At 41.8% G+C, this 27,624-nt stretch overlaps 1 protein-coding gene across 1 annotated transcript; it reads right to left on the reverse strand.

The window, feature by feature from the left end:
* Window positions 1-45: 45 nt before the first annotated feature.
* LOC311041197 (uncharacterized protein) lies at window positions 46-27,444 on the reverse strand (the record flags this gene model as incomplete). The annotated part of the gene is made up of 5 exons (XM_084086101.1): window positions 27,356-27,444; window positions 26,366-26,458; window positions 7,696-7,788; window positions 570-662; window positions 46-218 (listed from the first exon to the last, which is right to left on the reverse strand). Exons 1-5 carry the CDS (start codon window positions 27,423-27,425, stop codon window positions 46-48), a joined length of 522 nt encoding a protein of 173 aa, XP_083942227.1. The 5' UTR covers window positions 27,426-27,444.
* Between the last annotated feature and the right edge of the window lie 180 nt (window positions 27,445-27,624).

The following is a 27,624-nucleotide window of genomic DNA, read 5'->3' on the forward strand; positions in this document are numbered from 1 at the left end:
ATAAGTCTGATGTATTATTATTATTATTATCATTATAACGATACATCAGAATGTTCTGTACTCAGTCAATCTGTTAAACTCATCATCAATCAGATCATTGAACTCCCTTGTTTTCCTCAAATCTTCATCTCTCTCCTTCAGTTGAACTGTGAACTTCTTAACTCGGTTGTTCAGGTCCTGCTGGTCCTGGGTCAGTTTCTCTTTCTGTTGCTGTAAGACTGTAATAAGGCAGCATAAAGGCAGTAGTGAGTCAGTAAAATAAGGCATCATAAGGCAGTAGGGATTCACTAATAAGGAAGTAAAAGGCAGTAGAGAGTCTGTAATAAGGGGATACAATAAACTCATCAACTAGATCTCTTACTTTAGATTTCATAGAGGATATTTATGTCCCAGTTCCCGCACACACGCACGCACGCACTCACGCACGCACGCACGCACGCACGCACGCACGCACACACACACACACACACACACACACACACACACACACACACACACACACACAAACACACACACAAAGCCTCGATCCACTGGGAATTGGGGGTATGTACAGTAGTAGACCCCCCTACCTGAAAGTTCTCTCTCCTTCAGTTGAACTGTGAGCTTCTCAACTTGGTTGATCAGGTCCTGCTGGTTCAGTTTCTCTTTCTGTTGCTGTGAGACTGTAATAAGACAGCATAAGGCAGTAGGGAGTCAGTAAAAAGGCATCATAAGGCAGTAGAGATTCACTAATAAGGCAGTATAAGGCGGTAGAGATTCACTAATAAGGCAGTATAAGGCGGTAGAGATTCACTAATAAGGCAGTATAAGACTGTAATGAAGTATAAGAAAGTAGAGAGTCTGTAATAAGGGGATAAAAAAAACTCATCCATGAGACTGCTTACTTCACACTGGGTGTGATTTTACTTTATTCATTAACATAGTTAAGCTTAATTGAATTAAATAGGTGTCTTCTGGCACACAGTGCACATGCATGGATTAAAGTTCTCCAGTGAGGCTGTCACAACCACGCCCATGCCCTCATTCCAGAGGTCCTCATCTCCAGCCTATTAACTTTACACACCTGTTCCTCCTTAGTGGATCCCACTTCATAAAGGTGGTGATCAAGCTGATTTAAATAATTACCGCCCAATTTCAAAATTGTGCTGTCTAGCCAAAATCCTTGAATCCCTAGTAAGTTCCCAATTACGTTCTTTTCTAAATACACATAACATACTCCAACCCCAACAGTCAGGATTCAGACCAGGTCATAGTACGGTTACAGCTACAACACTGGTTACAAATAATATACTAACTGCTCTAGATAATCACCATCACTGTACAGCCATTTTTATTGATCTTTCTAAAGCGTTTGACACTGTGGACCATTATATTTTATTACAGAAGCTAACCTACATTGGCTTGGATAATTGCTCTATCAGATGGTTTGCCAACTATCTAACGGGTAGAACTCAAGCTGTTCTTGCAGATGGTTTCAGTTCCAGTTCTTTGGAAATTGGGAAAGGTGTCCCGCAGGGTTCAATTTTGGGCCCCCTTTTATTCACTCTGTATGTAAATAACATTGCACTCCCTTCTCCGCACTGGGATGTCCATTTCTATGCAGATGACACCATTTTATACAGTACTGGCCCAACATTGGAAGTGTCCACTGCAAATTTGCAGACCGCCTTCAATAGGTTTCAACAGGCTCTAATTGACCTCAAGCTTGTCCTAAACTCCAATAAAACAAAATGCATGGTTTTTACTAGGTCTCCAGATTTAAATCCCTTTACCGGTATTTATACTCTGAAAGGTGAACTAATTGAGCTGGTCACTTCTTATAAGTACCTGGGCATCTGGCTAGATGCCAAGCTCTCATTTAAGGTTCATATCGAGAACCTAATCAAAAAACTAAGAGGACAAATAGGTTTCCTCTATAGAAACAGGTCCTGTTTTTCCTTTTCCAGCAGAAAGACTTTAATTCAATCTGTAATAATGTCTGTTTTTGACTATGGGGATATATTGTATATGCATGCTTCAATCTCCACACTGAAGCCTCTTGATGCAGTGTACCACAGTGCCCTGCGTTTTATTACTGGCGATGATTATCTCACCCATCACTGTATTTTATATGATAAAGTGGGTTGGCCATCTCTCACTGTGCGTAGAGAGCAACATTGTATTTTATTTATTTATAAGGCCTTATGTGGTAAGCTTCCTTTGTACCTATCCTCACTTCTGGAACCTAAGGTTACAGGTCATTCAACACGTTCACAATCCCACATTAGATACACCATTCCGCGTAAGAGCAGTGAACAAGGAAAGACTGCTTTCATGTATTATGCTCCACACAAATGGAACAAACTTCAGGACTCTCTGAAACTGGAGCGACTGGTTTCAATTGAGACATTTAGGGTGCTTCTCGATGACACACTACACAGTGATTGCACCTGCTTCATGTAACTCTATGTTTACTTGCATCTGTGACACTGTAATATGATTCAAATGTTTGTTGTTGTTTTTCATTGTATATGTATACTTTATATGCTGTCATCAGGGCGTCCTTGAAAAAGAGAGCTTGCTCTCAATGGGCTTCCCTGGATAAATAAAGGAAAAAGAAAGAAAGAAAGAAAAAGTGCACTCCTATATCTACCCCCCTCGTCCACTCTGCCAGCAGGCAGTATTGTCTGACTCTAGACTAGACTAGCAGCTCCACATGGTCCCGTCCGTGTTTGCCTTTGTTTCTAGTTTCTCTGAACTGTGTTTTGCACTTGTACCTATGTTGGACTTTATTAAACACCCTTGAAACCTGCGCCTGCATTCAAGAATGTCATTACAGAATACTGCCTCTGAAGAGGATGCAGCAGGTTTGCAGCGTGCTGTTGGTGAACAGGGGAAACTCCTGGGTCAACACAACAACAAGCTGAATCAACTAGCCACTGCCATGGATGAAGTTCTTAAGGAACTCCATAAGCTGAACACCACCATGACGGTTTCTCAACAGTCCGGCCAACCCCCACCAGCTCCAGTCATCAATCTACCAGCTGGTCAGCCTGGTCCCCCTCCTCCAACTGCTAATGCCAAGTGGGCGCTTCCCGATAAGTATGATGGCACTGCTTCAAAATGCAAGGGGTTCCTTCTCCATTGCTCCTTATACTTTGCCCACCAGTCTGGAGCACCCACGTCTGAAGCCGCCAAAGTGGCTACAGTCATCTCTCTCCTGACTGGAAGGGCTTTGGAATGGGCCACTGCTGTGTGGGAGAATGGGGGGCCTGAGGTCGGGTCCTACGACTTGTTCCTAAATCAGTTTCGAGCTGTTTTTGATCATCCACCCGAGGGCCAGGAGGGAGGTGAGCGGCTTCTTCAATTACGTCAGGGTTCCCGTACTGCTGCTGAATATGCTCTCTCCTTCCACACCGTGGCCGCATCCAGTGGTTGGAATGAACCAGCTCTGCGCACCTTGTTCCGAAGAGGGTTACGGAGGGAAGTCCAGACAGAACTGGCATGCAGAGATGAGAACCTTTCCTTGGATGCTCTCATCTCCATGGCCATCCGCCTGGATAACCTCATCAGAGAGCACCAGAGACCCTCTCACTTCCCTTCGACAGCCACCACTAGCTCTGAGCCTGTTCCGGAGCCCATGGAGGTGGATTTCACTCGTATCTCAGCGGCTGAGCGACGTCGCCGAATCCAACTGCATCTTTGTAGATACTGTGGAGCAGAGAATCACCAGCGTGCAGACTGTCCTGTGAGACCTGCGTCGCCCACTAACCATGGAGATCGGAGACCACAAGGTCCCACTGCTGAAGTGAGTACTCCACCTTCAGCTATTAGTACCAAACCTTTTCTGGTCCCAATTACTGGTCATAGCTGCTCTCCATGTGATGTCTCTACAGCATTAGTGGACTCCGGGGCTGCAGGGAACTTCATTGATAAGGACCTTGCCAAGTCCCTGCACCTTCCGCTTCACCGTCTCACCACTCCCACTCCCATTCCCATCGAAGGCCTGGATGGCAGACCTGTGGGAGACGGCACCATTACCTACATCACCCATCCCCTCATCATTACTGTTGGTGCTATGCATCGTGAGAGTATCCAACTTCTTGTGATAAGAGCACCGGTCCACCAGATCACTCTGGGTCTCCCCTGGCTCCAACTTCATAACCCCACCATTTCCTGGACAGAGAGGGAGATTACAGCCTGGTCAGACTATTGTCGTGTAACATGTCTTCCTTTATCTTGTGGGTTCACAACAGTAGAGAGTCCAGAGTCCACTTCTCAGCCCACTATCCCAAAGGCCTACCAGGACCTGAGAGAGGTTTTCTCCAAGGAGAGGGCCACCTGTCTTCCTCCTCATTGCCCCTGGGATTGTGCCATTGACCTGCTTGCTGGCTCTGCTCCTCCTCGTAACCACATCTACCCCTTGTCCATCGCGGAGACCGAGGCCATGGAGGAGTATATCCAGGAGGCATTGAAGCAGGGCTATATCCGCCCTTCCACCTCTTCTGCTTCTGCGAGCTTCTTCTTCGTGGCCAAGAAGGATGGTGGTTTGCGTCTGTGCATCGATTACCGGGGCGTGAACGCTGTCACCGTTAAGTACCGGTATCCCCTTCCTCTGGTGCCCGCAGCTCTGGAACAGCTCCGGGGGGCCCGTGTCTTCACCAAGCTGGACCTTCGTAGTGCCTACAACCTGATCCGCATCAAGGAGGGAGATGAGTGGAAGACAGCCTTCAGCACCACTACAGGCCACTACGAGTACCTGGTAATGCCTTTCGGACTGTCAAATGCCCCTCCGTCTTCCAGGCATTTGTCAACGAGATCTTCAGGGATATGCTCGGTCACCAGGTGGTCGTTTACATCGATGATAATCTGATCTACTCAGCCACCATGGAGGAGCACATCAAACATGTCCATGAGGTTCTCAGGCGTCTTCTAGACAACCACCTCTATGCCAAAGCCGAGAAGTGTTCCATCAATCCACCATCTCTTTCCTCGGTTATGTGATCAGTCCAGGGGGGGTGAAGATGGAGAAACCAAAGGTTGATGCTGTTCTGAATTGGCCAAGACCTACCACGGTGCAGCGTTTCTTAGGTTTTGCAAACTTTTATCGCCGTTTTATACAGGGTTACAGTTCCATAGCGGCGCCCCTCACATCTCTCCTCAAGGGGGGTCCTCGCAGATTGCCATGGAACGAAGCTGCAACGGCCACCTTCAATCGTCTTAAGAACTGCTTAACCACTGCCCCCCTACTGAAGCACCCGGATCCCGACTTGCCATTTGTGGTGGAAGTGGATGCCTCAGAGGTGGGTGTGGGAGCAGTCCTCTCTCAGAGACAAGGTAATCCACCAAAATTATACCCCTGTGCTTTCTATTCTAAAAAACTTAGTTCTGCACAGAGGAACTATGATGTAGGTGACAGAGAGCTGCTGGTGGTGAAGAAGGCGTTGAAGGAGTGGCGGCATTGGTTGGAGGGTGCTAAGGAGCCATTCTTGGTGTTGACAGACCACCGCAACCTAGAGTACATCCAAAGGGCGAAGCGCTTGAACTCCCGAAAAGCGAGGTGGGCTCTTTTCTTTTCACGCTTTGACTTCATCCTTTCTTATAGACCGGGTTCCAAAAACATCAAGGCCGATGCTCTTTCCCGGATGTATGATGCAGCTGAGTTCCCAGCTGTAATTAGCCCCATTATCCCTCCTTCTCGCATTGTGGCTCCCGTGCTCTGGAATGTCGAGGAGGAGATTCGTCAGGCCCAGGTTGGAGACCCTATTCCGGCCAAGTGTCCTCCAGGCCTATGTTCCCCCAAGGGTGAGGGATCAGTTACTGACTTGGGCGTATACTTCGGTGGTAACTGGACATCCAGGTATTACTCGCACAACACAGGCACTCTCTGAAAAATACTGGTGGTCCACTTTAGTCCGAGATGTCAGTAAATATGTAAAATCCTGTTCCATCTGTGCCCAGTCGAAATCCCCGCGACACGCTCCGGCGGGAAAACTCCTCCCGCTTCCTGTGCCTCAGCGACCTTGGTCGCATCTGTCCATTGACTTTGTCCCTCTTCCAAGGGTTAAACCACCGTTTTGGTAGTAGTTGACAGATTCTCCAAGGCCTGTCGTTTTATCCCCCTCACTCGACTCCCAACTGCCTTCCAGGTAGCAGAGGTGCTGTTTGAGCAGGTGTTCCGGCACTATGGCCTTCCGGAGGACATTGTTTCAGATCGTGGTCCCAGTTCACGTCACGTGTATGGAAGGCCTTCATGGGGAGACTGGGGGTTGCAGTGAGCCTCACATCCGGCTACAGTCCACAGTCGAATGGACAAGTGGAGAGGACCAACCAGGAACTCGGGAGGTTCCTCCGCAGCCACTGCATGGACCGGCAGGCTGAGTGGGCTCAGTTCCTTCCCTGGGCTGAATATGCCCAGAATTCCCTTCGCCACTCTTCTACAGGTCTGACTCCCTTCCAGTGTGTCTTCGGCTACCTTGGGACCCAAGCACAACAGAGGCCCCTGCAGTGGATGAGTGGTTCCGTCGATCTGAGGAGGTGTGGAATTCAGCTCATGTCCGACTCCAGCGTGCCATTCGCCGACAAAAGGAGCAGGCTGACCGTCATCGCAGCGAGGCTCCGGTGTACCAGCCTGGAGATCGAGTCTGGCTCTCCACCAAGAACCTCAACCTTCGCATGCCCTGCCGAAAGCTGAGTCCACGCTTTGTGGGTCCCTTCAAAGTCCTGCGGAGCATCAACGAGGTATCATACAGGTTGCAACTTCCTAGTCATTACCGCATTTCACCCACGTTTCATGTCTCCCTCCTCAGGCCTGTGACTCCCGGTCCCCTGGCTGATGCTGTCCCCCTCGATGCCCCACCGCCTCCCCTGGACATAGAGGGTGCTCCTGCCTATGCTGTTAGGACCCTCTTGGACTCCAGGCGTCGTGGGGGTCGGCTTCAGTATTTGGTGGACTGGGAGGGGTTCGGCCCTGAGGAGCGTTGCTGGGTTCCAGCTGCTGATGTCCTGGATCCAAACCTCATCCGGGACTTCCATCAGCGTCGTCCCGATCGGCCCGCTCCACGCCCTCGGGGTCGGCCTCCAGGCAGGACATGCTCGTCCTGCGGCCAGTGCCGCGCGTCAGGGGGGGGGGGGGTACTGTCACGACCACGCCCACGCCCTCATTCCAGAGGTCCTCATCTCCAGCCTATTAACTTTACACACCTGTTCCTCCTTAGTGCACTCCTATATCTACCCCCCTCGTCCACTCTGCCAGCAGGCAGTATTGTCTGACTCTAGACTAGACTAGCAGCTCCACATGGTCCTGTCCGTGTTTGCCTTTGTTTCTAGTTTCTCTGAACTGTGCTTTGCACTTGTACCTGTGTTGGACTTTATTAAACACCCTTGAAGACATTCTTGAATGCAGGATTCAAGAATGTCATTACAGAGGCAAGTATCTGGCAACTAGATCTCTTTCTTTTAGATTTCATAGAGGATATGAGATCTGTGGGGGTTCATCTATGTGCCAGCTCCCGTAGACACACACACACACAGGCGCGCGCACACGCGGAAACCCTCGATCCAATGGGAATTGGGGGAATGTAGTAGACCTAAAAGTTGCCTACCCCACCTCTGATCAAAGTTAGAAATAATGGTCCACACCCCTATCTGGTGTGCATACACACTTTTATTGCAATATTTCCTTTTGCATATTAATATATCTATAACATTACTCACAGCAAACTGCGGCTATTAACACCACAAGCAGTGCCCCAAGCAGTGCCCGCACTCTGATCCAGGTGTAGAAGCTGCCTCTTCCAGAACCAGGCTCTGAAAAAGAGACAAGATGAAATATATATATAATTAAATACATTAAAAGGTTGTGTTTCTTAGGTTGTTTATTGTCATGTGTTTTCTTGTTCATACAATCCTTTAAATGTTCATTCAAAATGAGGATGTCAAAACTGTTGATGAATGTAAACTTTTAGCAGAAACAGAGTCAAATCCTTATGAATACATTAGCAGAATCTGAGAAACAGCAGAATAAACATCAGAATAGTAATGAAAATATATTGTACTTGTACAAAATTCCCTATATCCACATTTATTGTCCTAATTCATTTAGTGCAGGAGTGCTTCAGGCACCCTGTAGTTTTCTGAGGACCCAATTTGCACTTTAGTTGCGGCTAAGGAGCATTAAGGAGCATTCAATCCGGGAACGCATACTGTGTCTTTTTAGATTATATATATATATATATATAATATTGACATTAAAAAGTTAGAGAACCACATATTATAGCAACATAAGTGTTTCTGAAAACTGTTAGGATTTAGAAGACATTTGTAAAGACTTGCACAAATTTCCATGATTTTTCAAAAATAGCAGATCTACAAGCTCATAGTAAGGCACTCAGTGCCGCACTATGAGCTTGTATATCTGCTATTTTTGAATAGCCAAATAAATCTTAAAATGACACAGATGCTTTCCCGGATGAATGGGTTAAATACGCTCTGAGTTCAATTAACACTGAGGATTTCACTGGGCAAGCTCCTGAGAAATAAAAGAAGCAGCTTTGATACATTCATACGTTTTTAACACATATATGATTAATGCTTCTAACTACCAGCATGACATTTCATCTAAATCACTTGCTGCTTCCAGACACCTGACATCTCTTTTCTTTAACCAACTTGCCAATGTCAGGGACCAGTTATTTTCATAACACTGCACTACGTGTGTGTGTGTGTGTGTGTGTGTGTGTGTGTGTGTGTGTGTGTGTGTGTGTGTGTGTGTGTGTGTGTGTGTGTGTGTGTGTGTGTGTGTGTGTGTGTGTGTAGACTGTTAACGACTGTTATACTATATATAGACTGTTAATAGACTGTTAACGAGCCAATCAGCCAGAACATTCCACAGCTGGGAAGAGACAATGCTTCAGTACAGCGGGCCATCAGAGGTAGGCCTACTCGCTGCAGCCCAGTTGCAGCGAATGGGGGAGGGGGGAGAGCTGCTTGGACGCACAGCAAGGCAATGCAAACTGCGACTATGTCTGTTAGATGTAGTATCAATATACTATTTTTATAAATATTTTGCTGGCCGCCATGGACCTTTCCGCGGGCAGCAAAACGCCCGCGGGCCACCAGTTTGACAACACTGGGTTAGAGGGAGACTGCAGACCAACTGCCTGAACCCCTACAACTTAAAAGACTTGTCTTTTAAGTTGGACGGGTGTATCAGGTCAGCAAAAGGGACGGACGGGTGTATCAGGTCAGCAAAAGGGAAGGTAAAGGACCGCACCGACTAGCACCCGATGTCCCGCCTCGTAAAGCTGCCGGCTATTCCCGAAGAGGACGAAGACAGCTAAATGACTAGGGGAATTTTCTTGTTTACATATTAGCCCTACTAATCTGGGGGCGGCTGTACAAAATTCCCTATATCTACATTTATTGTCCTAATTAATTTAGTGCAGGAGTGCTTCAGGCACCCTGTAGTTTTCTGAGGACCCAATTTGCACTTTAGTTGAGGCTCCTCCCTATAGGCACCATAGATAGATGGCTCAAGGGGGGCGTCGCAAGCGCAGCTCAACCGCGGCCATCTTGCGACGGTCATTCATAACAATGGGCCTCATGCAGCAATAAGTTCCTAATGTTTCCTCTTACATTTCTTCCTAAGTGAATTCCTAAGAGAAGTTGAGTTAGATTCATGAAACGTTCTTAAAAGGCAGAATTGTTCGTAACTATGTTCTTGATGATGATGAATCCAAATCCTCGTAACTTGAAGGGGTGTGCCAGTTCATCCTAATTACCATAGGGAGCCTCCCCACCAATCCCCATATAAGGCATGACTGCATGGCTCTGCCTGCAGTCACACCTGTGTGTGATTGCTGCACACAGAAATCACAGGAAATCACACACAGAAATAAAATTGAGAGAATGAAGTAAAGAACACCTAAACTATAAGTCTACAGATGGTGGAACACCAGACTCCAAACATAAAAATAAATAAATTAATAGTTCTGTGGAGGTACTTCTGAAGTGAACAGCAAATTATTTTATTTAATTAATGAATGTATTTTATTATTTCTCTCACATTAATCAACATCACCACTAGACATCAATGTACATTTGCTGAAATTTGCTGTTAAAAATGTTATCCATATTTCATGTTCAGGAGTAGCGTTAGTAGTGGATATAAAACATTTTATTACTGAAAGCTGGTGGGTAGATATGGAGGGTCTTTAAGGTAGCAGCTGCTTGGTATGTAATGGGGTGGAAATAGGGGTGTGGTGGGTGATATGGTGGTGCAAGGAGGGGTGTAGGGGGCTGTGTGGGGGGGATGGGGATGGGTAAGACGGGTGGGTATAGGGGGGCTTTCAGGTAGGAAGGGGACTGTAAAATGGGGGTGTGGCGAATGTCGGGGATATGGGGGTGGGGGTATGGGGGGGCAATGAGGGTGGGTTGGGTGGGGGGTTATGGGGTAGGTATGGGGCTTGGGCTTCAACTCAACCGGGTTTGTTTGGGTTAGATTGTAATTTCAGACCCGTCTCAAACATTTTCATGTCAAGGACCCCCAAATTGACATACATTTGGCTGCAGACCCCCACCTGAAAATATTTTCTGCCAGGGAAAATGTTTCAAGATTTATCAAAATGTCTCGAAAATAGCCAATCTACAAGCTCAAAATGGCCAGTAAAGGGACGTGTTGTGAGCTTGTAGATCGGCTATTTTCAAACAAAGTATAAAATAGGGTTAAAGTGATTAAACTGTTCTTCGTTTGCTGTGGACCCCCTGAAACCCCCTGAAGGACCCCTGGGGGTCCCCAGACCACACTTTGAGAACCACTGCTCTAAAGATATGATAAAAATATTATTGTAATTTAAATCCTATATTATACAACTGTAGAATTGAAAAAACTTCGAGAATTAATTATTTTTGCACAAATATGTCACACTTAAGAACTCAAAGGCCAGCTTAAGAGTGCTCATCAGTGTGTGTAGATTCTGTTCTTACCTGAGAACAGATCATAGCTAAGAAAACATTGGAGTATACCAAAATCTTCTTAAAAACCTCTTAAATGGGTCTAAGAAAAAAAATCGTCTTAAGAAAGTGTGCGTAGATTCTGTTCTTACCTAAGAACAGACCACAGCTAAGAAAACATTGGAGTATACCAAAATCTTCTTAAAAACTTCTTAAGTGGGTTTAAGAAGAAATTTCCTCTTAAGTGCCGTTGCTGAATGAGGCCCATTATGTCTATGGTGTATGTACTTTGAAATAACCATAGCGTGCTCAATTTTCATCCGATTTTCAAACGGTTTGGTGTGTTGTAAACACCAAAGATGTAGTTATGATACTGCATACGTATAATTATAACCATGTTTTTTTTTTTAAATAACATTAAGTATGCAGTATCATAAATACATCTTTGGTGTTTACAACACACCAAACCGTTTGAGAATCGGATGAAAATTGAGCACGCTATGGTTATTTCAAAGTACATGCACCATAGACATAATGTTATGTATGACCGTCGCAAGATGGCCGCCATGTGGCAACGTCGTACTCCATTGGCCAGCAGCGCGGGTGAGTCATCTAGCCTTTATATATATATCTATGGTAGGCACTGCATCTGTACGTCCCTGCTTGTCAATAATAAACCCTAAGTAGGCAAAGGACTCTACTATGAGCATGGTGTCTTCTAGTATGATTCATTCAACACTGGTTGCCTTCATTCTCATGCTCCTTGTTTTTCCATTGTGTATGTAAAGTCCTATTTGTGAGAACTTATCTGCAAGTTCTGTGGTAATATCTTGCATCTCATGTTGAAAGTGTGACAGTAGGGCCAAGTTGTCTGCAACGTCTTGGTCCAGCATTGTCCATTTAGACCACTGAATTCAGTTATTTATTCGTTCAACTGTTTTTTTATGTAATAAAAAAAAAATGGGCGGGGGGGGATTATTTCGCTACCTACCGAAATAATCAACTGAAGTTGAGTTTCCGAACTTTTTGTGGGCAGTTTTACATTGATTAGAAAACTTTATTTACTACTTTGTATATTTGGATTATTATTACATAAAATACAGGAAGCACTTCAGCTATATAATATAAATTTTGGCCATTTGAAAATACGCAAAAGATGCATTGTGAGCTTGAAGATCTTCTATTTTCAAAATATTTGTATACATTTTATAAAAAAATAACTGGACATTCTGCATAATGAGTACTTTTTACTTTTGGCACATTAAGTACATTTTGATACCACTACTTTTGTACTTTTACTAAAGTAAATTAAATTTGGAATTTAATTCTGAAGTTTTACTTGTAACAAGTAAAAGTATCAATACTGCAATATATATAGAAATACCCTAGGTAAAAAAATTTAGTACTTTTCACACCACTGCTATTATATAAAACAAGAATTGGGATAATAGACAACGCCTGACCCCAGTCTTAATCTCTATCTACCTGTAGCTCTATCCATACTGTAAGGTCAAACAAAAGGTCAAGGCCGAATCTCAAGACAATCTAATATAGGGTTTGTCATGGTAATAGATATTTATGCTGGATATCAAAGATCTTATTATCATAATTTAATTAGAGATGTAATCCCTATTTCAGTAAATAGCATTTGAAAATAATAAAACAACCAAAATCAGACATGCAACAATCATACTTTTCATTAAATATTACTGTTAGGTATTACAATTTGCTAATGTAATGACATTTCCCAAATCTAATATTCCACATCTGGTTTTGGGGTTAAGTATTAGGTTGCAACTTGCTCATAAAGGATGCTCATCGTTAACGCGGAATGGGATTGTAAAAAACAGCGGCCTTTCTGTCCAAATTGGCAAAATAAAAAGCAGGTAGTCAAAGTGTGGCAACCAACTGATCAGTCAGTCACTGATCAGTCACTTTGTGGTGAAGGTTCAGAAAGGTTGTTAAAATTAGCATCTCTAGATGTTGTTTTCTTTTACAGGCAGTGATAACATAGTGACTATATATGACATGCACAACGGTTTTCATGAAAGATGGAACACAAAGGTTTATAGATAAATTACATAAAGATTTAAAACCATGTTTACATACACAGATTCTAAGGAATCAATAAACAGATGCAAATGTGTAAGAACATTTTTAATTTGATCCGCTTGTCCTAGAAAACCTCTGTGGGTATTTTCAATATCCACAGAGGTTTTCATATGTGTAGAATCCATTCCTGATGTTATGTTTTTAATATCAGGTCAATCTCACATGTTAAAGGTCAGGTCAAGGTTAAATTTTACCTCTGGGAGAACAAATGGAAAAAACTTGATCTGTTCTGGTGAGTGATTTGATTCCATATACAATGGTGTTCAAACATTATAATTTAATGACTGTTATTGTTATTTCTGATTATTAGATGCTTTTATGATTTATTGACTGTAGATGAGTAAGCAGTTTATGCTGATTGTGAATGTGAATACATAGAGAGTAAAAAAGAGTGGATTTCAACTGTTTCTGATCTACAACCATGATGAAAGAGTTCTGCTGTTTGGAGAGCTAACCCATCTGAGTCCAAACTAACTGTTGCTTTGATCTGGAGAACTGGTAGGACTGACCATTGCAAAAAACACTGATGGAATATTTTCATGGACATTTCATTCTTTCCACTGAACTGAGAAAACTAACAAAAGGAAAGAAAAAGAAAAGAAGACACACTGTTTATTGTTTTAAAATCAATTTCATGTTGACTGATATATTTGAGCATTACGCTGTCATTTCATTTAAGGGGTAATTTTCTTTGTTTAAAGATATTCTGATGCAAGGATACAATATTTTGATAACCGGTTAAAAGAAGTAATTTCTGATTCAAGCTTAAAGGGTATTTTTGATATAAGAAGTGAGCAGTTTTTTGTTGTTGTTATAAAGATATTTTTGATACAAAGGTAAAACTGTATTTTAATGAAAAGGTCAAACTGTATTTTGAAGTGTAAAACATTTCATCTAATCATTTAATTTACTAAAAGGTTAAAACCATTTCATGTCATGCTTTGGGGTTAAAATTCATTCCATTGATACACTGAGGTTAAAAAACTAAATATTACTTAGGCATTAAGGACTAAAAAGTATTTCATAAAAAGCTTCAGGTTTAAAAAGGGGTCGCTATATAAAAAACAAGAACAAAATAAGATTTTGTCAGGATAGATAGATAGATAAACAGTTCAATAACCTAATCTTAAGATAAATAGGAACACTAAAATAAGATGAACATAAAAACTTATGTTCAAGACCACTAGTCTAATTAGGTGGTGTTTTTGTTTTGCACTAATTTTACAAGCTGGACAAAGCAAGTGTTGTCATCCCTCAAATTCTATTTTATTTAATTTTTAATACATTTAACTCTCTTTAAACTTATCTGTTGGTCTCTGAGTCTTCTTTATTGTTGTTGCTCACTCCTTAACTTTTTAATACTCATCCGTCCTTCAACCGAACCTATAATCTCTGATGCGCTAGTCCAAACGAATGCTAATTTGGTAGAAGTCGAAATACACATCTGTTCCGGCCAGTGTCTGCTAATATACATCAGGACTGAGCCCGGGTTACATATAGCATGGAGCATGCATCTTCAGCAGGCACTGGGTTAGATATCAAGCATACTGCACATGGCCAGCATAGAAGAAGTACTTCATCATGTGCGTCATGAGAGAAAAGGTGACAAGTTAATGTCAATGTGTCTCCTTGCATATTCAAACTGGTGAATGTGTAGGAAGAATGAAGTTGTCTACCCAACTGATCAGTCAGTCACTGATCAGTCACTTTGTATTACTATGAAAGAACACACAGTAGAACATTTTTTTTTAAATGCAAAGACTGGTTGCCCTAAGTACTGTGTTGCAGCTGTCTTGAGGAATACAAATACGAAACATATGGTTCAACATTTCACATGCTTTCATGTCAAAAATGAAAGCATTTTCTTTGGAAATGTCCTCTAAGGAGGCCTGGCAATGTGAAATGAAAGTTTAGGGTTAATCAAAACATTGCATTCACAATACTAAGGTTATGCCCGTTGGGAAGGATGCCTGTTGGAAATTAGCAGAGGCCTAGGAGGGGTCAACGTGCACCCCCTTATTTTTCTTGTCTGTTTTATATGCATCCATAGGACCGCTAAAATAAAGATTTTGATTATTTTCACTGTTTTAGAGTCCTGCGGGATTGCTGGCTGGATCACCAGTGAGACTTTCGGAGACTGTGGCTTGTGCGAATGTAGACGTAGTCCAAAGATAGAGATACCATTTGCTTCTAGACAACTTAATGTTTCCAATGGGACCAACCGTGTCATGCTACCTCGTTGGGAAGGGGGCTAAATACCTAATGATTCAAAGTTAGACAACATTTTGACGAGGGAAAAACGGCCATCACCATTTTCCAATTGGTCCCTTGAGCTGTCACCTCGTTATAAGTGAATGAAAATGGGTTACATGGATACCTACAAGCCTCCCCTGTACAGACATGCCAAATATACATATCTCATGCAGTTTTGGGCAAGAACCATGCAGGTTTTTGCATGCAGTACAAACATGTAATTTCCACCTATTGTATAAAGGAGACCCCTTTACTGTACCTATAGCATAGCTGTATGAGATCACTGTTGCATCTAGAGACCACTGTACTGTATCTAAACCACTGTACTGCATCTATAGCTATATGAGACCACTGTACTGCATCTATAGTATAGTATATCTGTATCTATAGACCACTATAATGCATATCAACTCAACACAACTTTTAATGTATTTATACAGCACATTTAACATGACCAGGTCACCCAAAGTGCTGTACAGGTTAAACAAAACATAACAATGCAATATAAATAGACATTAGCATAAAATACCAATGAAATAGAGGCAAAAACAAAACATTAGCACCAGTAAGGAAACAAATCTTTAATAAAGATTGAAAAATATCAATTGACTGGACAGCTCTGATGTGTAGGGGAAAGCTGTTCCAGCTGTAACAGCTTACCCCCAGTGCAGTGGGGGAGGCTCGGTAGTTGCAGTACAGTGGTCCACAGATGCACTGCAGTGGTCGACAGATGTACTACAGTGGTCTACATATGCACTGCAGTGGTCCAGAGATCACAACAGTGGTCTACACATCACAACAGTGGTCTACAGATGCACTAGAGTGGTCTTCTGTAACAGATCACAGTGGTCTACATATCACAACAGTGGTCTACAGATGCAGAGTGGTCTACAGATCATAACAGTGGTGTGACCCTGTCAGATGCACTAGAGTGGTCTACAGATGCACGACAGTGGTGTGACCCTGTCAGATGCACTAGAGTGGTCTACAGATGCACGACAGTGGTCTATACAGTAGATGCACTACAGTGTTCTACAGATCATGACATCATGACAGTGGTCTATAGATGCAGAGTGGTCTACAGATCACAACAGGAAGTGAGGGAGCCAGGGGTTCCATTTTAGGTATTGAAAAAGAGTGTTGGGTGGTGTTTGAGGAAGAGACTCTTGTAAGCCAATACTAAAACAAAATCAGGAATTGATAAACCACTGAATAGTGGGGCCAGAGAACTTTGGGACCTGGAAGAAGAGAAGTTTGATAAAGTAACATTTCTGAGGGTTTAGCTCTGAATCAATCCAGAGCTCTTGGACAAAGGAACCCACCGTGGCCTCCTGACTTGAAGGTTGGGTGAGGAATATAGTTTTCCCCTTTTTGTATGCAATGCATTGCCTTTTTATTTGATGAATTTGCAAATTATAATAGTGTATTAGTCAGCACAGTGTGTGTGAGAGAGAGAGAGAGAGAGAGAGAGAGAGAGAGAGAGAGAGAGAGAGAGAGAGAGAGAGAGAGGGAGAGAGAGAGACCTTGTTTATCCAGTCTTTTCAGTCTGATAGAGGAGGATTTCATCTTTACTTCAGGTGGAATATCTACTGGAAGATATATAATGTTATTAGACACTTTCTCCCAGGCCCGGGTGAGCCAACGCTGGGAACGCCAGGGTCCAAACCTCAAAGAACGTGCAGGTCGCTTTGCCCAAGGTAAGATGGGTTCCTCAGCACACTATATTTCAATAAGAGTCTGTATGCTTACTGCGATACCGTGATCTAAACATGCTAAATGTACCTACATGAAGTAGTGATGCGTTGTACATGTTTTCAATTAGTCATTTTGACATACCAAACAGTATATTGTTTACAACAAACTGCTGCTAATTCTGTGGTAGACGTGCTGAGGCTTGGGTGTGTTACACCAAAAAAAGTGTCTGAGAGACTTGTCTATTCTTACCAGGTACATATTGTTTTGTTTTATTTCATTGTATTGTATTGTGTTATACTAGAGGGTCGGGGCGCTGCGCGCCCCTCCCCCCTATCCGCTGCGCGGTGCTTTGTGTTTGTTGGTCTCTATAATATATAAAGCCATAATAGGAGATGTTCCCAATGGAGCTATGCCCAAATATGGAGTGTGTTGTCTGACCTCACTTGGGTCTCGTTGGGCGGTGGTCGGCGATGACGCTAAGGAACAACATGGCCGACTGTAATGTTGTGAGTTTGTGTTGGCCGCAATTAATTATGCTGCGAGGGGGCAGATGTGTGCTGAGCAGTATGAAGTGAGTAGTAGTATAAGACACTTGGGTAGCTAATGCTAATGCTAACAGTTTCTAAAAATAGAATAGGCTAACATCTAAATATGGCTATTCTAAATATAGGGTTCTATTAATACATATGATATATATATATAGATTTTAATCCAATCATTTTAATTCAATCATTTAATTTGTTTCTTTTTTTTATTCGTTTCATTAATTAATTTGTTAATTAATTAATTCATTCTTCATTTCATTATAAACATTATATATCTTTCTCTCTATTCTTTATCTAATTCTCTTTTCTTTCTCTCTGGGTCTCTGGGTCTCTCTGTCTTTTTCCAAAAGCCCAGATGCAGAGTGTCAGTTTTGACACCTGCTCAAATGTTTCCCTCTCCCCCCTCCCTCCCTCCCTCTTTTCTCTCTCTCTCTTTTCTCTCTCAGGGTTTCTCTCTCCCCCCTTTCTGTTTATTCTATTCCCTCCCACTCCCTCCCTCCCATTCCCTACCTCTCTGTCTCTCTCTTGGGCAAAATTGATGGAATTGGGTAAAGGGGAGATGGGGTGGATAATGTTCATCAGTGTTACTGCAGGCACACAGGTTGGTTTAAACTCTTTTGTCTTATTATAGGCTTATTTTTTTATTTTTTTATTTTTGAACAATATTAACTTTATAACAGCTGCCGTAGTGAAGAGATGGATTAAAGATGGAGTATAGCTTACCACCCCCCATCGGGGTGGTCCAAGCCCCTGACTCAGATTTCAAGGTAAAATGGATGAGAGGATTGGGGGGTAGGTAGGTATTAGTCTATAGCATTATGCCCCATGGTTTTAGAAGTTCACTAATACAGTATGGCATGATGGGAGAATACTTCCTAGCCAATAGAATCCCATAAGGACAGTGTGAGTGGCTCCTCTGACAGCGGCGCATCTAGGTGCTAAAGCTTTGGGGTCCCTACCCCACACCTCCAGCCAGGGACATACATAGTGTGATTGTTTTGTTTTTACTCCACTACAATTATTTGAGTGTGAGAGAGAGTGTAGTTATAAATGATTACATTATAAAACATTATTACATTATTAACCACTTATTGTCATACCTTATTTTATACCTAGGCTATTTGAAAAAATAGCCATTCTACAATCTGTGGTGATCCTCTCCCAGGGACCTTGTTCACACCTGAGGTGTTTTGAGCTATTGTTCTCCCGGTGGGCCACAGCTGTAATCAGGAGGGACACATTATATTTGTTTAATCATTATTTGTATGTAGCATATTTCATGAACACATTTCATGAAACCTATGTTTTAAGGGTTCTAATTATACAAAAAATGTAAAAATTATCTGAAAATAGCAAATCTACAACCTCAGATGAGACTAGGGGTGTAATGAAAAACTATCAGAGAGGGGGGATTCCACTAGCCCCCTACCTCCATCCATCATTGTTATTGGCTTTTCACATCTACTTGCAAGGAGTTGGCTCTCGGCAGCCAATCCCAGCTGTCATATGACAGCTGTCACACTTTCTCTCTCTCTCTGTGTGTGTGTGTGTGTGTGTGTGTGTGTGTGTGTGTGTGTGTGTGTGTGTGTGTGTGTGTGTGTGTGTGTGTGTGTGTGTGTGTGTGTGTGTGTGTTTGACATGCCTGTACATGTTTGATCGGACTGTCTGTCTGTCTGTCTATCTATCTATCTATCTATCTATCTATCTATCTATCTATCTATCTATCTATCTATCTATCTATCTATCTATCTATCTATCTGTCTCTTTAGCTCAAGTGGTGTGCTTGTACATGACTTTATAACTTATGTCCACTATCTGTGGCAGATAGGCTAAAATAGATCGGGGGGTTCGACCTGGGGGATGCATCTGCCTTTCACGCATATGTGATAGAAGATAGTTCTCGGCAGCTACCCCCACCTGTGTCTATCTGTCTATCTGTCTATCTGTTTGTCAGCTTTCTCTATCCCTCTCCCTCTCTGTATCGCTATATGCGATCTGTTGATTTCCAGGGGTGTGCGAGCCACTGAAACCAGGATTTGATGAGACATTATATGAGATTTGTTATCGTTGGATACGATTTTGTCCACGATTCCATGCTTATTGATGTGGGTTAGGGTTAGTGTTGATCAAATAGATATAGATAGATGTTTAACAATAATTTAACTATTGAGAGTGTAACATGATTAAAAGATCTATCTGGGTGCCCATGAGGGGAAGGGGGTTCCAGGGGGCCCCCCAACTAAACGATGGAGAGTTGGTAACCAAATGGACCCTGGACAACTGGGTTGAGACCCAATGACTTTCAATTGTCAGGTATCGTGTGTGTAACCCCCGGTCTCATGTGTCACTTTTAAAACATATGATGATTAATGATGATTAAACACACTTAAACCATTCTGATATTAAACACTTCAGCCCATTATACATCCAGGGTTAGGGTTAGTGGTTAGTAGGTAACGGAGGGCTGTCTATCTATCTATCTATTTTACTCAAGTACTGTACTAGTTTTAATGAACTGAGAAAAACTGAGTTTTCAGAACTTTTACTCTACCTCTGTATCACCATACAAACGTTGTACAGTTTGTATCCCTCAAACCCCCCAAACCCCCACACACCAAGTTTAAACATGCATAACTAGATGAAGCTTTACATTAACTGAACCCCCGGCATATTATAAGTACATAGATACATTACAATTATGTTTTAACACTAAGGCCAACTTGCAAGGGTATTCTGTCCAGACCCCATTCTCCCAGTTATATTGTAAGGCTTTCTATGTCAATTTGAACATGTTTTTGTTCATTACGGTGTATCTAACATAACGGTGACTCTCCAGGGGATGGTGAAAAAACAGGGTAATTTAGGACAGGCCCAGAGGATTGGGGAGCAAAAGGGTTTTGGATCAATTACATATAGACTAATCTGTTCATCATAGGAAAGCATAGTTGTTATAGATTGTCTCTAACATAGCCACCATGTGCATGGAGGGTTAGCTATTCAATGCATCATTATTGTACCATGCAATTTTAAAACCCTAAAAACAAATACACAACAACAATGACTAAACCACAAACAATATCAATACGTCTACACAAAACAAAAATATTAACCACTTTAGCATTACTGAAACACTTGGTTATTTTTCAAAGACTGTTCCATCCCAAACATCTCTGAGTACATACTCTGAGTTGACTAGTGTTTGATTGTCAGTGTTCCATCCCAAAACATCTCTGAGCACATACTCTCCATGTCATACGTATTCTCTTATTCAGATCTAGGCCATTGGTACATAATCTAGCTTCCAGTTTTTTCTTTTGCTACAATCATAATCAGATAAATAGGTTGAGATTCATACTTCATATAACGAAGAGAAACAAAACAAACTAGAAAAAGTGCTCCTCGGAGCACAGGTCTCCGCCAGGTCAGGTAGGTTATTGTGGCCTCCTGGTGGCGCTATAATAGGCCAATGTGAAAAGGGTGGCATTTCTTCTTAGGCCTTTCAATGGGACACTGCATTCATGATTTGAGGCATTTTGTTCCAAAATTGTGTTTTGCTAAATTAGACCTGCTGGTGGCGCTATAAAGGCCAATGTGAATGTGAAAAGGGGGGCATTTCTTCCTCGGCCTAGTGGGAATCTGCATGCAAACTTTCACGGAAATTGCACACTGCATTCATGTTTTGAGGCATTTTGTTTAAAACTGACCAATCCTGCAAACTTTGGAAGCCACTGTAAGCCAAATAGGATGGAATATGAAATATCGGACAGATCCATCAGAATCACATGACTATGGAGATGCAGTGTACCAATTTGCGTGTTTTTTGGACAGAATCTGAAGGAATAATCTCCAAAAATGTATTTTATATAAGTCGGCCTCCTGGTGGCGCTATAACAGGCCCATGTGAAAAAATTGGGGCAGAGGTTCTGAATTGGCATCCAGGGAGTGTGTGTGCACAGTTTCGGAGCGAACGGGCCAACGGTGCCGGAGATTCCTGGACACAATTGCGGTTATTCACTCACTTTTTAAGGTTCATGTTTTGTCTGTCTTATGTCTTGTGTTTAGTGTTTTATGTGTTTTTGAATACTTTATTAACAGTTTTGCGGAGATAAGCACAGGGGTGTACCGTATTGGGTTCAATCTATTGAACATGTAACATGTTCTATCTCCCAATAGGTCAAATATTTTACACTATATACATGTTTCCAAATAACTTTCTTGAAACTAAGATTTGTATTACTTATTGTAAGTAGCCGATTTGTAAAATATTATTAGTTTATCCTAAATATTTTATAGTTTCTCAACAGCCTGCCAGGTAAGCATACGTTTTCACTGTGGATGAACTATCTTCGGGTCATGGTGTTTCCCCTGCCTGCCACGTAAGTATGACTTCCTCACGCTATTTGTGGTACAAGTCACACTTACGGTTCTTACAACACACGCTCAACCACACATTACTATGTTAACGTACATACATTTGGGGGGTTTGAGGGATACAAACTGTACAACGTTTGTATGGTGATACAGAGGTAGAGTAAAAGTTCTGAAAACTCAGTTTTTCTCAGTTCATTAAAACTAGTACAGTACTTGAGTAAAATAGATAGATAGATAGACAGCCCTCCGTTACCTACTAACCACTAACCCTAACCCTGGATGTATAATGGGCTGAAGTGTTTAATATCAGAATGGTTTAAGTGTGTTTAATCATCATTAATCATCATATGTTTTAAAAGTGACACATGAGACCGGGGGTTACACACACGATACCTGACAATTGAAAGTCATTGGGTCTCAACCCAGTTGTCCAGGGTCCATTTGGTTACCAACTCTCCATCGTTTAGTTGGGGGGCCCCCTGGAACCCCCTTCCCCTCATGGGCACCCAGATAGATCTTTTAATCATGTTACACTCTCAATAGTTAAATTATTGTTAAACATCTATCTATATCTATTTGATCAACACTAACCCTAACCCACATCAATAAGCATGGAATCGTGGACAAAATCGTATCCAACGATAACAAATCTCATATAATGTCTCATCAAATCCTGGTTTCAGTGGCTCGCACACCCCTGGAAATCAACAGATCGCATATAGCGATACAGAGAGGGAGAGGGATAGAGAAAGCTGACAAACAGATAGACAGATAGACAGATAGACACAGGTGGGGGTAGCTGCCGAGAACTATCTTCTATCACATATGCGTGAAAGGCAGATGCATCCCCCAGGTCGAACCCCCCGATCTATTTTAGCCTATCTGCCACAGATAGTGGACATAAGTTATAAAGTCATGTACAAGCACACCACTTGAGCTAAAGAGACAGATATATAGATAGATAGATAGATAGATAGATAGATAGATAGATAGATAGATAGATAGATAGATAGATAGATAGATAGACAGACAGACAGTCCGATCAAACATGTACAGGCATGTCAAACACACACACACACACACACACACACACACACACACACACACACACACACACACACACACACACACACACACACACACACACACACACACACACACACACACACACACACACACACAGAGAGAGAGAGAAAGTGTGACAGCTGTCATATGACAGCTGGGATTGGCTGCCGAGAGCCAACTCCTTGCAAGTAGATGTGAAAAGCCAATAACAATGATGGATGGAGGTAGGGGGCTAGTGGAATCCCCCCTCTCTGATAGTTTTTCATTACACCCCTAGTCTCATCTGAGGTTGTAGATTTGCTATTTTCAGATAATTTTTACATTTTTTGTATAATTAGAACCCTTAAAACATAGGTTTCATGAAATGTGTTCATGAAATATGCTACATACAAATAATGATTAAACAAATATAATGTGTCCCTCCTGATTACAGCTGTGGCCCACCGGGAGAACAATAGCTCAAAACACCTCAGGTGTGAACAAGGTCCCTGGGAGAGGATCACCACAGATTGTAGAATGGCTATTTTTTCAAATAGCCTAGGTATAAAATAAGGTATGACAATAAGTGGTTAATAATGTAATAATGTTTTATAATGTAATCATTTATAACTACACTCTCTCTCACACTCAAATAATTGTAGTGGAGTAAAAACAAAACAATCACACTATGTATGTCCCTGGCTGGAGGTGTGGGGTAGGGACCCCAAAGCTTTAGCACCTAGATGCGCCGCTGTCAGAGGAGCCACTCACACTGTCCTTATGGGATTCTATTGGCTAGGAAGTATTCTCCCATCATGCCATACTGTATTAGTGAACTTCTAAAACCATGGGGCATAATGCTATAGACTAATACCTACCTACCCCCCAATCCTCTCATCCATTTTACCTTGAAATCTGAGTCAGGGGCTTGGACCACCCCGATGGGGGGTGGTAAGCTATACTCCATCTTTAATCCATCTCTTCGCTACGGCAGCTGTTATAAAGTTAATATTGTTCAAAAATAAATAAATAAAAAAATAAGCCTATAATAAGACAAAAGAGTTTAAACCAACCTGTGTGCCTGCAGTAACACTGATGAACATTATCCACCCCATCTCCCCTTTACCCAATTCCATCAATTTTGCCCAAGAGAGAGACAGAGAGGTAGGGAATGGGAGGGAGGGAGTGGGAGGGAATAGAATAAACAGAAAGGGGGGAGAGAGAAACCCTGAGAGAGAAAAGAGAGAGAGAGAAAAGAGGGAGGGAGGGAGGGGGGAGAGGGAAACATTTGAGCAGGTGTCAAAACTGACACTCTGCATCTGGGCTTTTGGAAAAAGACAGAGAGACCCAGAGACCCAGAGAGAAAGAAAAGAGAATTAGATAAAGAATAGAGAGAAAGATATATAATGTTTATAATGAAATGAAGAATGAATTAATTAATTAACAAATTAATTAATGAAACAAATAAAAAAAAGAAACAAATTAAATGATTGAATTAAAATGATTGGATTAAAATCTATATATATATATCATATGTATTAATAGAACCCTATATTTAGAATAGCCATATTTAGATGTTAGCCTATTCTATTTTTAGAAACTGTTAGCATTAGCATTAGCTACCCAAGTGTCTTATACTACTACTGTGGTCTACAGATGCTAATTAAAAAGCATGTGTAGAAAGGGGGGGAGGGAGAGAGAGAGAGAGAGAGAGAGAGAGAGAGAGAGAGAGAGAGAGAGAGAGAGAGAGAGAGAGAGAGAGAGAGAGTTAATATCAGTGATCCAAAAACGTCCCTTGAAGTTCATACTGGTTAACTTCCTTTCTTTCTCTTACTTGCAACCCGTAAAGAAAAAATAAAACAAATACATTCTATTCTCAAAAATAAATCTTGAGATTAGGATGGGATTTGGAACCGTAGGTCATACAATCAAACTTTCTTCTTCCCTGGATTCCTTGCTTCACTACGCAACCCCCCGTACAGGCCAGAACCATTTGCGTCCAGATAGATTAACTAGCAATAATAGGAGTATAATTGCATCTATAATGCATTATAAATACACTTATAGTGCATAATATATTTTGTGACACTATCACATTATAATAATAATAAGCCCTCAAACCATAATGATTGATCAAAAATAAATGTAGCAGATTATAGCATTTTAAGTACTTTAGTTTGGGTATCATAATACTTAAGAATTGCTAGTCATTCATACAGTAGATATTCTTTTGGCAAGGATCATAGTGTAATATAATTAGCATAATTGTAATTATGCATAATTCTAGTTTCACCGCAATCGGACGCTGCGTTCATGATGTGCGACATTTTGTTCAAAACGGGCCACTCCTGCAAACTACAGAGGAGCACAGGTCTCTGCCAGGTCAGGTAGGTCAGTGTGGGCCAGCAATGTTTGGAAATCGGCAATCAGGCTGGAATGTGAAAAATTGATAGGACGGATCCGTCTTGATCACTTGACTAAAGAGATAATATGTACTGATTTACGTGATGTTTAGACAACATTTGTAGGAGTAATATAAAAACATTATATTCTGCAAAAATCGTCCCTACTGGTGGCGCTATAATAGGGCAATGTTGAAAGGGTGGCATTTGTTCCTCAACGTAGTGTGAATGTGCGTGCAGAACTTTCACCTTAATCAGACTCTGCATTCATGATTTGCGGCATTTTGTTCTAAACGGGCCACTCCTGCAAACTTTAGATGTCAATCTTAGCAAATCAGGAATATGACAAATCACACAGATCCGTCTTGATCACATGACTATAGAGATCATGTGTACCGAATTGCGTGAAATTTGGATAAAATCTGAAGGAGTAATATAATATCCCTGCAAACTTATAGGAAGCCATTCTTAGCCAATCAAGATGAAATATGAAAAATATGTAAGACACGTTTCGTTTAATGACTATAGAGATACTGTGCACCGATTTGCGTGATGTTTGGATAAAATCTGTAGGAGTACTGTCAATTAGTTTTGTACTTAATGTAATGTAATTAAAATAATTGTGTAATCCACAATAAATGGTCATTGGGTGCTTTAAGTAAAGTGAAAAGAAGCATTCAATCACTGAAAAAAACACACACAAAATATGTCTGCCTACACTCCAAGAATGTAATTTACTTAAAGCAGCATATACTGTACATAGTAAAGCAGTATACTGCATTGTAGCACATTATATTACACATATAACACACATTATAACACATCCTTGCAAAAAATCTCTGGGTTTCTAGCAGTTATGAAGTATTACAATAATTGACCTTAAAAGTCATTATAAAATGCTATTGCTATGATTGCTACATAGTTATGATTGTTGTTGTAAAGTATTATGAATATGTGCTTATGACTTAAACTATACAGCATTATGAACAGCTTACAATACATTATACTTACTGTCAGTAGGAGGTGCACCTTTAGACTGGTCACTGACTATATCCACATCACTGGCTGTTGGAGACTCCATGCTGTGAGACTCAACGTTTTGAGCTACGGAGACATGAACACACGCACGCGCGCGCGCACACACACACACACACACACACACACACACACACACACACACACACACACACACACACACACACACACACACACACACACACACACACACACACACTTTTAGTTAGTTGTCTCCGCCAGGCCGGACGGCCCTGCTGTGAAACTTTGCACGCACAGTCCCAGAAAGTTAAGGACAATGTGCGACTTCACCTTCATCTTCCCGTGATCCCAATTAGGGTCCCAACCCATGGTTTGAAAACCTCTGTTAAATACTTTTGCCCGAACTGGATGCACCGCAATGGATTGGAACCCCTGAACTACGTGGTGGAGGGCAGAATTATTCTTAGTATAGAAGTTGTATAGTAATATTTGTATCATTCTTAGTGTAATAAAAATATTATTCTTAATAGTAGTGTGTTAGTATAATTGTTTGTATAATAGTAGTGACTACAGAGGAGCACAGGTCTCTGCCAGGTCAGGTAGGTCAGTGTGGGCCAGCAATGTTTGGAATTCACCAATCAGGCTGGAATGTGAAAAATTGAACGGATAGGACGGATCCGTCTTGATCACTTGACTAAAGAGATAATATGTACTGATTTACGTGATGTTTAGACAGCATTTGTAGGAGTAATATAAAAACATATTATGCAAAAATCGTCCCTATTGGTGGTGCTCTAATAGGGCAATGTTGAAAGGGTGGCATTTGTTCCTCCACCTCAATCAGACTCTGCATTCATGATGTGCGGCATTTTGTTCTTAACGGGCCACTCCTGCAAACTTTAGATGTCAATCTTAGCCAATCAGGATGGAATATAAAAAATCACACAGTGCTTAGAACTTAAAAATGTACAGCATTATGAACAGTTTACAATACAGCATACTTACTGTCAGTAAGAGGTGCATCTTTAGACTGGTCACTGACTATATCCACATCATTGGCTGATGGAGACTCCATGCTGTGAGACTCAATGTTTTGAGCTACGGAAACATAAACGCGTGTGCACACACACACACACACACACACACACACACACACACACACACACACACACACACACACACACACACACACACACACACACACACACACACAGTTAATTGTCTCCGCCAGGCCGGACGGCCAAACTGGATGCACCACAATGGTAGTAATATTT

Source organism: Gymnoscopelus microlampas (assembly GCF_963454915.1).
Source record: "Gymnoscopelus microlampas genome assembly, contig: SCAFFOLD_104, whole genome shotgun sequence".
Taxonomy (NCBI): Eukaryota; Metazoa; Chordata; class Actinopteri; order Myctophiformes; family Myctophidae; genus Gymnoscopelus; species Gymnoscopelus microlampas.